At 41.4% G+C, this 17,240-nt stretch overlaps 1 protein-coding gene and 1 long non-coding RNA gene across 7 annotated transcripts in view; both read right to left on the reverse strand.

Annotated features, from left to right (window-relative positions):
• The window catches only part of TBC1D1 (TBC1 domain family member 1), a 107,183-nt gene that overhangs the window by 65,993 nt on the left and 23,950 nt on the right, over positions 1-17,240 (reverse strand). The window contains exon 1 of one of the 6 annotated variants that reach the window (XM_085322727.1): positions 17,173-17,234. The exons of the other annotated variants lie outside the window; for them this stretch is intronic. Within the exon in view, the coding sequence (XP_085178853.1) occupies positions 17,173-17,202 (30 nt within the window). The 5' untranslated portion in view covers positions 17,203-17,234. Of the gene's footprint in view, positions 1-17,172; positions 17,235-17,240 lie in introns of those variants that run through there. 6 annotated transcript variants of the gene reach the window in all.
• On the reverse strand, positions 15,148-16,230 carry LOC146585548 (uncharacterized). The gene is made up of 3 exons (XR_014897978.1): positions 16,198-16,230; positions 15,910-16,039; positions 15,148-15,357 (listed from the first exon to the last, which is right to left on the reverse strand). It is a non-coding gene; the product is annotated as an uncharacterized LOC146585548 (long non-coding RNA).

Below are 17,240 nucleotides of genomic sequence, written 5' to 3' on the forward strand. Positions count from 1 at the left end.
CTCATACCATTGGATATTTTGTAAAAGTAATGAAACAGAAGAAAGAAAAATCATTTGAGACATGAGTAGCAAACATAGAAAGATGGCAGAGCAATGCATTTTATTTATTTATCTTTTTAAAAGAGTGCATAAAAACTTAGATTTTAGGAGTTTGGTATTTAAAAGGTCTGTTTTCAGAACACTTTTAGCAAACAGCTGTGCAGTAATAAAACAGAATTCAATACTTCCCATCCTTATCATTCCCTAAACTGGCAGTATTTGTCTACTACATCCTTCAACAGTTTTCTTCATTCAATGAATTTGAACTTTGGCATTTTTAGATCTAAAATATTTTAATTTATAAAAACAAAAAAAACCTTCAGAGAATATAATTAAGAGACTGAGTTTGATTTTCTGCACTGCTACTTCCTTTAGCATCACAGAATAATTTAATTTGGAAGGGACCTCTGAAGGTCATCTAACACAACCTCCCACATAACGCAGGGCAAACTTTCAAGTTAGACCCAAATTAGATCAGACAATCAGGATCACATCCAGCCGAGTTCTGAATATCTCCAAGGGTGGGGATCCCAAAGCTGTTTGGGCAACCTCTTCCTCCTAATGGAAAAATCTATGTCTTCCAGAAAAAGAATGTTAACACACAAGCAACAGATTTCCTTCGTGAGAAATCTTGCCTACCAGTTTCAGCAACGAGTAAACCAAAAACATGCAGCACAAAACCAAGATCTTTAATCTCTCACTAAAGTAAAAAGGTTTTAACATGACAGAATYTCCTTATAATTGTATATTAGTATAAATTTAAGGTAGGAAAGAATAACAAGCTTTTCAAATTCATTTCCATTTCAGTGAATGACCTTTTGTATTCAAGTCTTGAGTGTCCTCATAGCAGGCTTTTCTTCCATTTGATTGCTTGGAGACTATTCTACAGCTTCCTCTGCCTCAGTAACATTTTCCAGTAATTAACTTAAATCCTTGTTTTCTTAATTTTCACCCCTTCATTCCCAACCAACCATTCTTTGGAACACTTTAATTATTAATCTTCTTTCTCTACTATTTGCTGACTTTTATTCCTCCCATATGGTACTTTCAAAACAAGATTTAATTTAGAGAGACAGAAAGTTTATAGTTCCTCCATTTCCCCAGTGACTGCAATGTTTCATATGCTCCCTTCACTTTGTTCTGYTTTTCTATACCCAAGGAATTCATCATAGTTAGATACAAAAAGTTTCCTATTAAAGGTTCTCTAAGTACTTAAGATTGATTGGTACATGGAGAGACTGTTCATCCTTGCTCGTGAATTAAGGCTTTTTCTTTTCTTTTCCTTCTTTTTTTTTTCTTTATGTATACAGCACAAAAGTTTGCTGCTGTACTGCATCATGTTGTTCAACTTGTTAACAACTATTACCTGTGCTTTTTTCATCAGCTTTACCATCCATGCACCTTGACCTATCTCATAGCCCTAACACTGACTTTTGGTAGCAATAGTAACTGCCCAGATTCCAAGCACAAGGGAACACAATAAAAGCAGTAAATAACATTTGGCAGCACCACTTCTCTCTACAATACCTAATACACACCTAATAGTACCTCCCCTGACAGGAATACAGAGATGCCTTTTCACCCTTGATACGGCAAAGCTCAGTGGTTGAATAGCATCAGCACAGACCTATGGATGGAAAAGTGACTGTATGCATGTCTACTTGCTGGTGCACTTGTTCCTTCAGTTAGGTTTGAACAGGTATTACACAGTGCTTTGGGTCAGACAACTCTCAGCTTGAGAACTTTCTTTACAACTGCTTAGACCGGAGGTTACCCTTCTGGCACAGTCACGTGAGTGGAGAGCACTCCACAAACTCAAAACAGCCACAAAAAGGTTCTCTATCCTTTCTAAAAAAACAAAGTCTGTTCATGGATTATCGTAAACAAGCTCAAAAATAGAACAAAACTGTACTCAGTTGTCATTGTGAGCTGAGTTCACTCCACTAGCAAAGTTGGGCTTTGTGTTTTGTGGTGGTGTTTCCTCTCCGAGAGAAATGCTGATAAAGTTTTTTTTTTTCTACATCATCTCAAGATATACCTTCCTTTAAGCCTGAAACACTTTACAAAAATTGGCTATTCATCACAAATATAYCACCTTGTCCCAAAATGCTTACTTTTGGGCACCACCCTCCCTTCCCTGAAAAAGCACGAACTGAAATATCCTGCAGGTAATGGAATGCTTCCACAGGCTTTTGGTGCAGCACCAAAGGCAGTAGCACCTGGTTGGCAATGAAAGGGCTATTCCTACAAAACCCGCTCCTGAGAAGCCTCTCAGCATACTCTACACCTGGATGACTTATCACATGGTATTCATTTCTTCATTCTTCCTCAGCCCCCTTCTGTCCTTCCAATACAAACAGTTCCTTTTCAAGCTGTACAGCTTCATCAGCCTCTCCATTCAGTCCACCACTTTTCAGGGACAAATGTGAAATAGAACAAATCAATAGATATTTTAAATAACAGATTAACACCTTCATGGTGCCATCTCCTCCACTTCTGGTTCAAAAGTTTTCTGTTCAYGCAATTGCACAAATGTAAATGGCACTTGAAGGCATAACTGATCATTGGTCATTCTTAAAGGATTCCTGGCTCGCATTTATAAGGTGACTATCTAACAAGGAGGCAGTAACTGTTGTAAAGTATTTGCTGGAAACTCTGTGCTCACTAATTACAAACAGAGACTAAACCCTTTACGGGGGTTTGGGGAGTTGCATGCAGCTCCCTTCCGAGGGCCGAGATGGGCCTGAGGCAGAGCTGGGGTGCGGGAACAGGAGGAGTCCTATTCTTAGAGAGTTATAAATAGAGAGACAGCACAAACATTTGAAAGCTTTCAGGAGAGGCTTGTTTGGTGTATTTTATTTTTAACTGAAAGGCAACAGCACGGTTTAAAATAGGAAATGAGTTACTGAAAACATTTTTTTTGGGGGGGGGGGAAGGAAGATGTTTGTCAGATTCAATTCCAACTGTACGAGAGAAGACGGGATCTCTCCCAGTCTCCTTTGCTCCTAGTCTTTTATCACACTTCACAAAATACCTATAACTGGCAAAACAAGGGCTAGCAGTGAGTATAGCTTTTTTCCAATGACAGAAAGCCTCAAATTGTTCGGTCCTATTTAGGAACATTCAACTACAAATGAGAAGGGAAGAGAACTCCAGTTGTGGAATGTGTCCTAGTTACAGATTAAGTTATTTGTAGCATAACTTTTTTAGACAGCTGACCAAAACATGCGTCAAAGGCCTCTCCCCCTATTTATTTCATTTTTCACCTAAGGCTGGGGGAGGTGTGGGGGAGAAAATTCCACAAGTGCTTTTGATTCACGCAACGCATGTTAACTCTACCTGCAATAGAGAAAACCACCATCTCTCAATTTGAGAATATGGTAAGACTTCCCAAAGGAAGACACAGCTCCATGGTCCTTCTCCCAAATAGTGTGTTTTTCACAGGAAGACCTGTACTCAAATGTTAAGTTTGAGTTTTCAAGTTTCCGAGAGAACTGGAGTGCACCACTTGATTAGCTTCTTTAAAACCTTCTGCCCAACTTTATGAAATACTGGTGAATTGATCTGCTCTCTGTAGCAAATACTTGCTGCTTTGGCCTTTAATAATAGATTTCAACTCCCTCAGGTCAAATCACAGGAGGACAGGACTGGAAAGTAGGGGGGAATCATCCCACAAACAAAGAGCAGCCTATTTCACAAAGGTAAAACCTTCTTGAAAACTCTCTTGACTTCCACTTAAGAAAAGCAGTCAGAATGAAGCTCACCAATTTTAGTCCTTTTCAGATGCAAAACAAACATTTTCTCATATCATATCCCCCTGACAAGGCATGCCTTCTAGTGACAGCTTCTCTTGTGACAAGTTAGTGATCTCTGAACAGAGGCTAGCGACATTATTCAGGTTTGTCAATTAACTATATAGTTGTGTGAAATCACTGTCAGTACTTGATGCTAGTTATCAGTATTCAAATTTTCTAAAATATGTTGTAAATCACCCAAAATAACCTGTTAATAAAAATTAGCTTCATTCGAATGTAAAAACTGAAATAAGAGGGAGTTTGTCAGGTTTTGTTTCCTACATGAAACGGTCATCTTAGGAATATCTAGTCTTGTTTTGTTTTTTTTTTTAATACAGTTGACAAAGAACTGTTCAATTTTTACTAGACATTCCTGATGTATGGGGTGCATTCAGTATAACGGAAGAGGAGGGAGAACAATATAAACAGTACACTTAAACAGCCCTCAAAAATCAGCAAGACTCTTATATAAGGAGTATACAGGGAAAGTGTTAACATCCTACAAAATTAATCGTATTTTGAATTTTTAAGCGAGCGAATTACAGAAAGTTTACTGATCTCTCACAATTCACCAGGACTATTTAGTTTAAAATATTTGTTATATAATTTGGATGAAAACTATTCAGCTTTTTGCGAAGAAATTAAGACACAAAACAATTTAGATCATGATTCTAACTCTCTTGGAATTAGTTGCTAAACTATGTTATCAAGGACAGTCCAAAACACATCGCTTTCCTAAAGACAATCTGCATTTCACAGAATCACAGAATGGTTGAGGTTGGAAGGGACCTCTGGAGATCATCTAGTTCCAACCCCCCTGCTCAAGCAGGGTCACTTAGAGCATGTTAGACAGGATCACATCCAGGCGGGTTTTGAATACCTCCCGTTATCTCCAACATTTACTGAAAGTTATTAATGCGATGGTATAGGATAGCAAAAGAAACAAAATACATTTGCTTAAGATCCCCACCATTAAGATATTGCAATATCACCTCAGGAAAGCTTGCTCCCCGCTCCCCCCCCCCGCAAGGAGTCAAGGATCATTGGCCTAAAAAGTAGGTTCTTCCAATTCCTGTTGATGGTAAGAAAGTAAGACTCTGCTTCCCTTCTGTTAAAAGGTACAGCTATCAAAGTTTTAGAAGTAGGTGAAAAGCTCAACTTTTCCATGTTCTATTCTTTTTCTCAAATTCAGATTTGACAAGAATCTTGGACGGGGCGGGGAATGGAAAAGCAATGACAATAGCTTTAGAGAGAGCTTGTAGAGCTTCCATAAATCCTTAAATCAAGTGCCTTCGACAGTAATTGTAAGGGACCCGTCACACATGCACTAAGTGCGTAAGTGTGCTAGAACATTGAAGAGAGAAAGGAAAAATAAATGTGACACTAGATCTGAAAGGTATTTAACCATGCGTTCAAAGGAAGATGACTGGTATGGAAAACGTGCCTTTCAATTACAGACTGTCTGCAAGAAAGCGTTCCACTGCAAGTGCCATCACAGGCTGCAGGACTGCATCAATTGCAAAGCAGAGTTATAGACCAACTATCCTACTGTTGGCAGTCCTCCAATACCATCCCACATAGCTCTACTTCACACCTAACACCACCTGTCTGTGCCTTCAGGCATCTTAACTAGATCTCACTCTCCATTAAAATGTTGGCATCTTCACTGGCTGTCCTCTCTCCATTTCAAGTGTAATAGGCAGCCTAGCATGCTTCCTTTATTGCTAGTCAATAGTGCATTTGTACGTACTAACACAAAACACAGGTGTCACTGCCCTTTTTAGATCAAGCTGTGTATTCAGTCCTATCTGGAGGAGAGCTGTCAAAACATAGATAAAAGGCACCATCAAGATGAATGGAGCTAAGGTCTCACTCCTGCAACACCCTGGAAATACCTATGAACAAGACGCCAGAACAGACCTTAGATCAACGCTTCCAGATTATGAAGGTGCCAACATGTTTCTCCCTGCTGAGGGCATTTCTCACACTGACATCTTGTACAAAATTCACTACAGATCTCGTATGACATCTCTAGATCTGCAGCCTACGCCCATAGCTTCCTGTTGGTCAYTGCAGCTCAGCATCATTACTTGGCTGAAGGAGGCACTGCTAATTGAGCTTAGAAGCAGTGCTTGAACAAGGAAAGCCCTAGTACATGAACAGTAAAAGCTGAAATTCATTCTTCTGTTCTTTCTCCGTTAGGTATACTACCGTGTTATCAAAGTCCTCTAAAACTGTAGTCAGATTGTTTACCTGCATCTTCCAGTTCATTTAAAGGACTGCCATAATGACAGCACCCAGTACCCAGTCCAAATGATGCCTAACAGGAGTATAGAAATACAAATGACAACCAATGAACAGCAAGAGAAGAAATTGAGGGAAATTTATTAATTGGAGTCTCAGTCTCAAAGTTCTTTTTGTTTCTAAGTGGAAGAGCAATGCAGAAAAAATATTACAGCAGAAAAAAGGTAGAGAACCATACTGATTTATTTGAAGAGGAAGATATTCTCAAGATGCTAGCTGAAATAGTAAGAATGTTCTTAGATCACTACAGTCAGAGCAAGCCAGCTGGACTGACGGAAAACAAATTAAAAATCAAACAGACCTAACCACTGTGCCTTTCCAAAAGGAGCGACTGCGTGATAGTGCACTATATAGAGAACTGTCATCAATGAAAAAAAGATACTGATAAAAGAGTGTAAACAAAAGCTTCCAGTAATGCATGTCAGCCATGAACATTTCTGAACTTCCCCTGCTTATTTGTATTATCATATAAATATCAACTTTGATCTATATCATACTTCATTCAGCCATAAGTTACAAGGAGACAAAGGAAAAAAAATGGAATCTGCTTCTTTTTCAGGGTTTCACTCTCCTCCCAGGTTAAGCCTGGTAGAGAGTGGTAAATCAGGTAGACAACTACTGAACACTGAAATTCTGCTGGCCTGTACAGCTCACTATATTAGACTTCTCTGATAATCGCATCTTGAATTCTAAACTCCACGGTACTTTCAAAGCTGTATTTAAGTATTGCCTTATCCACAAAACCCAAAACAGAGTGGTGAGTGGTGAGTATTCAATGTTTCAACCAAATATAGATGTTAAGTGCTTGGGGTTGGATGACCAAAGTTGAGGTCACTTTTAAAAACCTTATCCTTAACATTAGAACTTTGGGCTCTAGACAAAATTTTATAAAGAGAAAAATAGACCAGGATCTCCACTGCTAAAGTGCAACTTTTCCTCTTTTCTGTTCCTCCTCAGACCCTGAAATATATTGATGGTCAAATCCTGCAGCACTCTTTCACTCATTGTAAAATTATTCYTTTTTGCATTCTGAAGCATCTATGAAAATCAGCTGCAGACCTCCTCCTACACTGCTATGCATTGCACACAAAGAATAAAATACTGGTCTCGCTATCCAGATATAAGACTAGCCAGAGTAAAAGGATTCATGTACACAGATAAGGGAATTCTTTATGAGAAAAAATTGGTTAGTGTAACATGCAGTAGAAGAAACCACGGTAGAAGAATAGAGTTAATTTTTTGGTTGCCTATGCTCCATCTGAAGGTGACGAGCAACATAGAAGAAAACAAAAAGTTTTGTTGAAAACACTAACAAATAGCAGGGACTAGCATCTCAGCCAACTGTGAGTGAGTGTCAGCTTTCCAACACTGAGCACGAGATGTCAGGGCAAAGGCAAACTGTGGAGTGCCTGAGAAAAAAGCTACAGTTTTCGTTGATGTAATGCGATAAAGAACAGGGAATCAGTYAAGGAATGAAAGGAGATGTAGAACGGTTAGCTAAGAGAATCACAGTAGTATTTTCAATGGGTATCAGCAAGACAGACTGTAGGTGAAGAAAAGGAAAAGTATTGCTGCAGTAACTAAGATGCAGGACAGCAACAGATTATTAGTTTTATGTGTGTAGAAATTCATCTGTATAGAAATCTGTATTTACCTCTGTGTAGAAAGATAGGAAAACTCTTATCTTAGGAGTACAGGCAGGTAACAATTGCAAGTGTGAACTTTCTAGATTAGCTACCACTCCACCCCAGTTGTCTGTGGGCATATTCTTCCCCAGTTTAAACAAGTAGTTGCATCTCTCCATTTTCTTCAGATCCTTCATTTTCCATGTATTGAGATCACACAGAATGACAATAATACATGACAAGTAACAATCTGCAATTTCACACTGCAACTTGTCTTGCAGTAAATGATTGACTTCGTCTCAGGATGGCTAACTAGAAAAAGACTGCAAGACTGACACAGAATTTACATGCAAGAATGTAGGGAAAGTTTGTGGGAGTAAGTAAAATTGCCCAGATATGTAAGAATATTTGTAAAAACAGGAAACTTACGTGATCCTCACAAAAGAGATGGATACAAAAACAATACTCTAAAAGGACAAACGGATGGACTAGCTGAAGGAGTAAGAAAAGAAAAGAAGGAAGAAAAGAGTCCTTTTAGCACACAGTTTTATTTTCCCAAAGAATGACATCAGCACTAGGGTCTGCCAGTATTTTAGCCACACCTAATACACAAATGGATTGGGCTCCTTTGTGTTGCTTCTTTTAAATATGTGGGAAAGCATTATCAAGTCTTCAAAAACACCAAACTGTGAGTATACAAAATCCTAGGCGAAGCGTAACAGCCTACAGTAAGTGAGTATATGATTCTGTACATTATGAACAAAATACAGAGATAGATCTGTAAACTAAGTTTTTTTTAATGAAAGAAAGCATTTCTGAATTCTGAAGTCAATAAAAGTCAGCCTCTGATAATGGTATGTCAAATGGAAATGCCAATCACTTCCACAAAATGCTAAATCCTAGAGATTATATTTCAATGGGATTTATCCAAAATCTGAAATTCCAGCATGTGTTTTTGGGTCAAAGCCTGGGTACTACCAATGCAGTTTTAAAGACAGACCTCTTGTACATATTTGTCCAAAACTCCAGAGCACTTCTACAAATCCCCTTTTCCATAGTTTGCATTTGAGGAGATTGTAAGCTATAAAAAGATCCAAAGAAACAAAAACAGCATGAAACATTTAGAAAGAAGTACTAGCCATCCAAATTTCCATGACAACAGTTCCAGTGAGCTCCCCTCATTGGTACTATAACAGCAGACCAATGGTCCAGYAAATGTAGAGAGGCAACTGTTAAGATCTAATAAAAATAAGGTATTTGGTTACAGTGCTCCTTGAAATAAATACACAAAACCCTGAAAATGCTTGACCAAACAAAAAAAAAAGGGGGGGGGGGGCGGAACTATTTAGTTTTGCTCAGCTTTGTCATTTCCCATATCTGTGAGCGTATCTGTGTAACTATGCATACCTAGTCTCTTCTCCTGCAATTTAAGAGGGTATCTGTACCTGAAAATCCTGTTTAGTTAGTGCATATCAGAGATTCCCCCTGGAAAATACTACATGTTTTTAACTACAGTGATGATGTGGTAAAAGCACAGAGAAAAGCATACATATGTTCAAAGCCACCTCTTGGGTAAATATGAATTTCCAGGTACTTCACCAAGATGAACCTAAGGACTTTTTGTAAGGTGACTATAAGGTGATCATCAACATGTGCGCTCACATGCGCACTGCACTGAGAACAGCAGCAGATTCCTGCTTTTACTGTCTCTTCACAGTGCTTCAGTTTGACTTCCTTCTGTCCATCACTATCTCACAGAAATCCTTTACATTATCTAAATATTAATGACTAATAAAATGTGTATTTTTTTCAAATCAGACTTGATGGAGACATGGTTTGTTTAACCTCACACAGTAAAACACCACAACGCACACGGCTGGCTAGGCTACATCAGCGGGCAGATTTTCAGGACAGCTAAGCTGAYGCAAGAGCTCACATCTGCCGAAAGCAGAAATCCTGCTCCCACCACAACCTGCCGTCAYGAGCTCCAGTCACTTTGCCAGTGCCGGCCAGCAGAAGTGTTTGACTGACACAGAAAGACAAACTAGCAGAAAAACACTCTAGACTCTGGGAAGGGGCGAAAGGGCTCACTGGATTAACTTGCTCCCAGAGAGTTCAGGTGAGACTTTGTACCAGTGCAAGACAGACTGTGGGACGCCGGGGCAGAAGCAGCTGGCCTCTTAGTGCAGCAGCTCGCCGGTAGATCTGCACACCTGTAAAATCCCAGCTCACCCTGAGCTGGCTCGTGGAGACGGCAAGAAGCAGCAGGGAGAGCGCAGGACCGAAGGTGGGGAACAGAAAGGCGCCCTTCAGCGACAAGGAGGCCCGAGGCCCTCGGCCCCAAGCAGCAGCACGGCTGTGCTGGCACGGATCAGGCCGGTCGACCCCRCAGCCTCTGCTGCTTCTGACGGCCTGACCTCCTCCCGCACGTGGTGCTCCTACTCTCACAAACCCAAATACGACCCTTTCCATCATGCCCCAAGTCTTCCTCTAGAAAGAACAGACCCCATCTTCCTGACTTGTCTAAAAGTCAGGAAAGGCTTGAAAAACCACATTAAACACTAGTGGAAATGTCAAAATCTCAGTAAAACAAAAATTCTCTGAAGGGTTCCCACCCCTCACCTCAGTGCCAGCAACTGGAAAGCTGTACATATGCTGTATGTCCAACTTCTCTAACAGGTCTCTCAAGTATTACACAAGYGTGACTACTTCAGTATTTTCGTTTGGATCAGGAATGTGCTTTYGAAGGTACCTTTCCCAATCCATTTATTCTGCAGTGGATCACACTGTGGAGCCATCTCAAAATGCCTGAACTGGAGGCCGTTTAGACAAAGCTAAACTGGAAGATGTGCTCCAAGAGCCTATTTGATGCTTTTCACTGCAAACAGGCATCCAGTCCATGGGGTTAAATGAAGGATATTCCAAAATAAATCACCCTTTCCTGAACCGATTACAGGTCGGGTGCTCAGCACTAACAGTTGCACTTTAACAGCTTATTCCTACTGCTTGCACACTACTTGCTAATACAAAGGCAGCCTGTAAGTGATTTACTTAGGCTCCTATCCATAGCTTTTGCACACCTGGGCAGCTCATCTAGGAATATCACYTCAGCCTTTCAGGAACTTGCAGGCACATGAAAAGTGCTAGTGGAAACTCAGGTGTTATGTTCTATTCTGCCTTTACACAGTCAGAATACCTTAACCTCCTCCTTGCTTCTAATAAAAGCAAATTATGTTTCTCAGAAGGATTTTACTTTAAAACTCTCCTGTTAAAATGTTACAGTTACATGTTAATTCAGAATTGTTACCATAACATGATTAAAATCAAAGAATAACCCAAACCAATTCAGATGCACTAGTGTACACAAATAACGATGCTAAAACCAATATACAGAGTTTAATGTCTTTCCTTGCCTCAGTTTCTATTCTTTGAGTTCCAGCTGCAGGTCTTGCCAGCTCTTCCTTTCTGTTGCCAGGCCTCCCACGCATATTAGTAAAAAAGCTTCTCTTTGGCACATCTTTTGGTATATTTTATATATCTTCAATGCTACGTAAAATACCAATAAAAAAGAGGTTGTGATTCTTTTTTCTTCTCTCAGTAAGAGAAGATCCATTAGTATTTCACCTTTAATGTTCAGGTATAAAGGTTTTTAATTCAAAAGACTATATTTATAGTCAGGCTGTAATTCAATTAACACTGAGATAGTGTTTCTGTCAAAGATTTACTTGCTAAGCCACTAGGCAATGTCCATTTTATAGTCTTAGCTCCTTCAATTCCAATAAGTCTTTTTAAGTGCTTTATTTTAAAATCATAAGTATTTTAAAATCATAAGTATATCATAATTATTGGTTGGCATAGAAAAAAATGTACCAAGATGTCCATAAGGTAGAGGCTTCTCAGAAATGCTGCTGCTGCTTCTGTATTCACGAGAGGATGGGAAATAAAAAATTGGAATTGTCTTGTAATSCTGGAATTGTGAAGAAAGTGGTACTACTACTTTGCCTGGCATTTCTCTTAAAGACATTTCTATTGAGGGAATCCAGAGCCAAACAGCTGCTTTTGTGTTCTCAGAGATACTTCTGTTGCACATAAAAGAYCGTTTCACTGTCCAAAAGAGATAGAAAAGCAGAAAAGCTTCCAGAAAAACAGGCTATAATGTGAAGTAGTACTTCAGATCATTAAATGTAGAGCAAATAATGCTAAACTGCAGTGCAATATATATATATGTATGCATGTATATATAAAATATAAGCTTAGCTGTACCATCTCTGTCTGATGGAACAGGGATTTTTTCCTGGTCCTGCAGGATCTAATACTATTTGTTTCTGGTCTGGCCCAAAACATGTTTACCACACAAAGCCAGTTAATAACACCAATTTCCGGAGAGCTTTTCAGCTAAGGAAAGCAAATTAGAGTCTCAAAGTTTTGACTTGTAGAGGGCAGGACCTATATAAAACAGCAAGCTCAGCCACCTACTCAGTCTTGACTTACTATTAAATTTGAAGGTCGACATGAATCTGAAAGTGGATACTCATAAGAAATTAATTCCGAAAGGCATGAATGATTCAAAAGCAAAGCCTTTGCAAGCTCAAATGTACATGCCCAGGAATTTCACTATAGAAACAACTTACTACTTATTAAGCACTCTTAATGGACTGCAGAACTGCAAAGGACACTGACACACCACCTCTGTAGAGCCACATAAAAGCGCCGAGAGCCTCTATGCTGCACTGYATTCTGCACTTCTCCCATGTAATCGGGGACATCGAAGCAGAGAGGGRGTAATTCAGGCCTTGCGTTCGTAGAAAGGAATGGAAGGACCAAGAATAAAAGTGAACAGCTCCATAGAGAACCTAACTGCTGAGTAACAGAGCGGTTTCACCCCAGAACTGACTTCATTTCAAATGCTGAGCGCATATTCCTCAGTCATCGCTGAGACCCCTGCGGGGGAAGCTGGGGAAGTGACTGGCATACAGAAAACCGTAYAAGCTCACTATGCCCAGCGTGTTCAGTAAACCACACTTAACCCTAAACTGTCAATTGGCAACAACATTTTTCTCCAAACACAAACTGACCTGGAGAAAAACACCAAATGGCAACCTACTATTCCCCAAGCGGGAGGTCACTTGGACACGGGCCCCAAAAGGGGGGTCCTGCAGCCATCCGAGTTTCTCTCCGTTGCGCTGCGGGCAGCCTGCCCGGGAGACGAGCGAGGCTTCTGCCTCTCCAGCCCTGCCYGCAGCGCAAACGGCTTCAGGGAGGTTTCTTCTACAAGTGGGACTGCAGCATCGGAGTCTTTTCCCTCCAGCTAGTCTTGATTCTTCCCTGACACCAYTTCTCAGTTAAATCTCTGCTTCTTACTACAGCATCCAAGTATTTAGATTCATTTAGCAACAGGATTATGGGGAGGAATGCACCAATGCAAACATGGGCTGTTCACCATGGAGCACCACCACCATTTATTCACCTCTGCAAATAAGCTTATTGGTCTCAGATCCAATAAGCTTATCCAATTGGRTCAGAGAAGATGACAGCTTCTGCAGTCTTCCTTAAAGGCCAAATCCTGATTTATTTGGTTAAAATGCAGGTCATTTACCAAGGGGTTAAAGAKGCCCAAAGCAGCTCAACTTTGCTGCAGGCGGTGGGGAGTAAGTGAAAGAGGGAAGTCTGTACAGCTGTAACAAAATGTCCACATAAATGAGCATGGTATACCCTAAAACGGACATGGAAAAAAGGACAAGATGGGCTTTTCAAAGCACTATTTAAAAGGAAAAAAAAAAAAAAAAGCAGGAGGGGTTGGAATTTCTTGGGCTGTCCGATTTTCAGCCTCTCACTACTCCTCATTCTCTTCCAGAAGGCAAAGCACTTTAATTTGCAGTTCCTGGCCTAAACCAAGGAGTAGATTGTTACCCCTAAGCATTCTCCCTCAGAGGTCAATTAGGCCCTCTTACGATTTAGGAAACAATAGAAATAATGGCACAACGTCAGCAAGACCAATTCTACTGAGATCAYTAAACCATACTAGGACTCCCGGAAAAAAATAAGTGACATTTCCACTCTTACTGTAATTAGTGTTTAAGTAATGTTTAAAGGCAGAAGCCAAGTAAATGAGCCTTACTGCACTGAGTGGTATAGGAACTTTTTTGGGGGGAGATACCTAGTGAGCTTCCCAACTGAATAGAGCCCATAGGTAATTCTGCCTCAGCAATCATTGAAAAAATAATGCTTGTTGCTTCACCACTGGCCATTTCAGAGCACTCATCAGAGCAGGAGAAATCCAAATGATCAGCTTCTTGGTCTGAGCTCCCAGATTTGAAACCCATCGGGGACCAGCTACGCTGCAAACCCACCCTAAGAGGGCCATACTCGTTCCTGTGGGTGCTGGTGGCCTGCTCTCTGAGGTTCTTCCAGCTGTAGCAAGAAACCCCGCAGCGCCAGGTCGCCACCCCAGGACTGGTGACAATCCTGCCTTGCTGCAGGCTGGAAGTGGATGGGATTGCAGACGGCAGAGGAGGCCAACCACGGCTGATTGATCCATACCACCAAAAATCACTGTACAAGAAACCTTGAATTAAATCGTATAAACGTGGTTTGCATTCTGCCTCAGTTATTTTCTTTACTGGTTTCCTGTTAATTTATAATCTTTAGACAACATGAGTTGAAGCTAAACACAGTTTTTATATAATACACAATATTCATCTTGGCTAACTAGAAAGACATACTGTGGATAAATTGCTTAAATTGCTGAGAATCTGAGGATACATTTACTCAAATTCTCAATTTCTACATTTCATTAYGCTAAGAACTGTTTCTTAGTTTATTCCTTCAACAATCAATTCTTTGTGATTTCTGTCAAACTGCTTCTAAATAGAAGCTAGAAAAAAAATCAAGGGTTGTAGACAACTAGCACTGTAAAGTTCTTTTTTACCTAATCTAAAGCAGTATTAGACACAATGTATATATAGGTAAAAATGCATTTTAAAAGTATCAAAAGACTTATCTCCAAATAATGAATTAATGGTATGAAAGCACACCGTAAATTAGTAAAATATAACATTTCAATTTAAATTTTATTTACCGATTGAAAGCTTTCATGTTTTTTGGCTCCAAAATGATTTCTTTACTTTGAATAACAGTTATTGCAATGAACTAAACTGAACACATTTTTTAAATTAGCACATTATTTCTATGGCTACRAAAGCAGCTGCAGCATCTACCTAAAACTGTCCAAAGTGAGTTTACACTATGAACAAATTGTGTTTTAAGGTGTTTAGGCAAAAAGACTTATCTGAAGTCAGCTATATTTTTTTATAAAACCATGCCAGAAAAAGATACAACTAACCTTTTAATAAAATAATTTTAATAGACTAAAAGAAGTTGCTACTTAAGAATTCGTTATCCACTGAGCCATCCTCCAAGTGGTTTAGCCAGCGTCCACGCGGCCAACACCAGCCCAGAGAAGGCTCGACGAGKGCTTTCTCCTGCCACCCAGAACAGGCCCCGCAACAGGCACCGGTAGCGCTACCAAACGCATCCCCAGGGATCGATTCTGCTCGTAGGTGGGAGACATGYTGGGTGAAATACCACACAAAAGCCTGTAATGAAGACATAGCCAAAGGTAACGTTAACATAAACACTAGGGTCCGATTTTACAGCGCACAGGAGTGAATTACTTCACTGGTAAGCACTGACAGGCCCGGGGACTTGCACGGTGCCGCCAGGCACTCGTGCTCCTGAGCGGAGGGTAACCCGTTTCACCAGCAGACTTAGGGGCTCAGCCCTGGGTCGCGGGGCTCCTCTCCCTGCACCCTGGAGCCGTTGCCTGCTCGGGAGCGAGCCACCATCTTATAAAAACTGAAAAGGCTTACATTTGCCTTGAAAGCATACAGCAGTCTTTCCTACATTTTTACTGATCAGACTTTGGCAGGCAGAAAACCCCTCTCTTTTAATAAGCCTCATTTTATATTTCTGAACAAATTGCTTTGCTTTCTCTCTCAAATTAGCACTGGTGACTAATTGCTATTAAAAGAATAAATCTTTACTATTAGAAAGAATAAAACAGCATTGTAACAGTTATTTTTGAAACCCTAGAAAACACTTCTATAAACAAAGTTAGAAGTGTGTGTTTCTGCAAGAGTTTCTGTTACCTTCTCTAGTGAAGTTGCCAAGTCTCCGCGCGGCAAGTTCTGCCTTGTCCCTCTTCCAAGACTAACTTCTTCCTGACTGGCGGCTTTGTCTGGCTGACAAGTTCACGATCCGCAGGGGCAACGGGCTACCCTAYGGTGACATGGCTTACTCAACAGAATCGCTCATTTTTGACTATTAATAGCCACCTGTACATGCGATCAGTACGTTTGCAACACAGAAATCAGCCGCTCTCATTCCCTAGGAAAATGCAGCGAGTTGGGCTGTATGGCACAGACTTTAAAACCCACCTGGATGTGATCCTGTACAATGTGGCTCTAGGTGACCCTGCTTGAGCAGGGGGGTTGGACTAGATGATCTCCAGAGGTCCCTTCCAACCTCAACCATTCTGCAAAAAAGAACTTTTATGATAGGGCAGAAAGCAAATCCTTCCATCCGTGGATCTCTGTGAGGGCAACAAAGACGCACAYGGAGCGCTGCCCTTTCCCACCTGCCCAGGGCAGGTTACCTGTTCAGGGAGATGGACGCGTACAGTGATCGCRCAACTGGCCAAAAACTACACCTGCCGAAACAGACGGGCGAGCGAGGTGCTAGAGRTCTGCCCAGTAGACCAGCCTGCCTGCTTGCCTAACTTCAAGTTACGTTCTCATGTTTTTCAGCCAATTCCTCAAAGGAGCCCTAGTTCTCATCTATCATAGTCCACCTACTTGTCCTCTTCCGTTCTATATGTGTCATTTTAAATGGAGAATTACTGTTCATTTGAAAATAAATTTTTATAACATCATCTCAAAAGCCACATTCCAGATTTTTTTAACCATCTCTGCCGTTCTGCATCCACACGTACGGTTTCACAGCCACAGTAGAAGATACTACCGCAGTCCTAGCCACAAAACCCCATGCTCGATACATACGTTAAGTCACGTTTAGGCAAAGAAGTCCCGCGTTAAGAGCTGAACTACAGCTCCTCGTAACTTCTGAGGCGGCCAAGGGAACCCCCCGCCGCCGCCCGCGCAGCGCCGAGCGCGCCCGCGCCCCCGCACCTCCCGCGGCCGGGCTCTGCCTCCGGCAAACCCGCGCCTCCCAGGCTGCCGCTCGGCCCCAGCGGGACCGACGCGGGCTGCCCCGCGCTCTACCCAACCGCACAGCACAGCCGGGCTGCCTCGCACCGGACCCGCCTCCCGGCGAAGCGGCCGCGCCGGCCAACTCCGCGCTTTGCTTTCCCCCGGAGGGGCGGAGGAAAGCGGGCTCGGGCGCGGGCTCCCTACCTTGGCCACCCAGCTGAACAGCGGCGACATCCTACGAGAGCCGCCGCCGCGCCCCGGCTCCGCTCCGC

Source organism: Rhea americana, unplaced genomic scaffold, assembly GCF_003343005.1.
Source record: "Rhea americana isolate MKP2758 unplaced genomic scaffold, rheAme1 scaffold_8, whole genome shotgun sequence".
NCBI lineage: Eukaryota > Metazoa > Chordata > Aves > Rheiformes > Rheidae > Rhea > Rhea americana.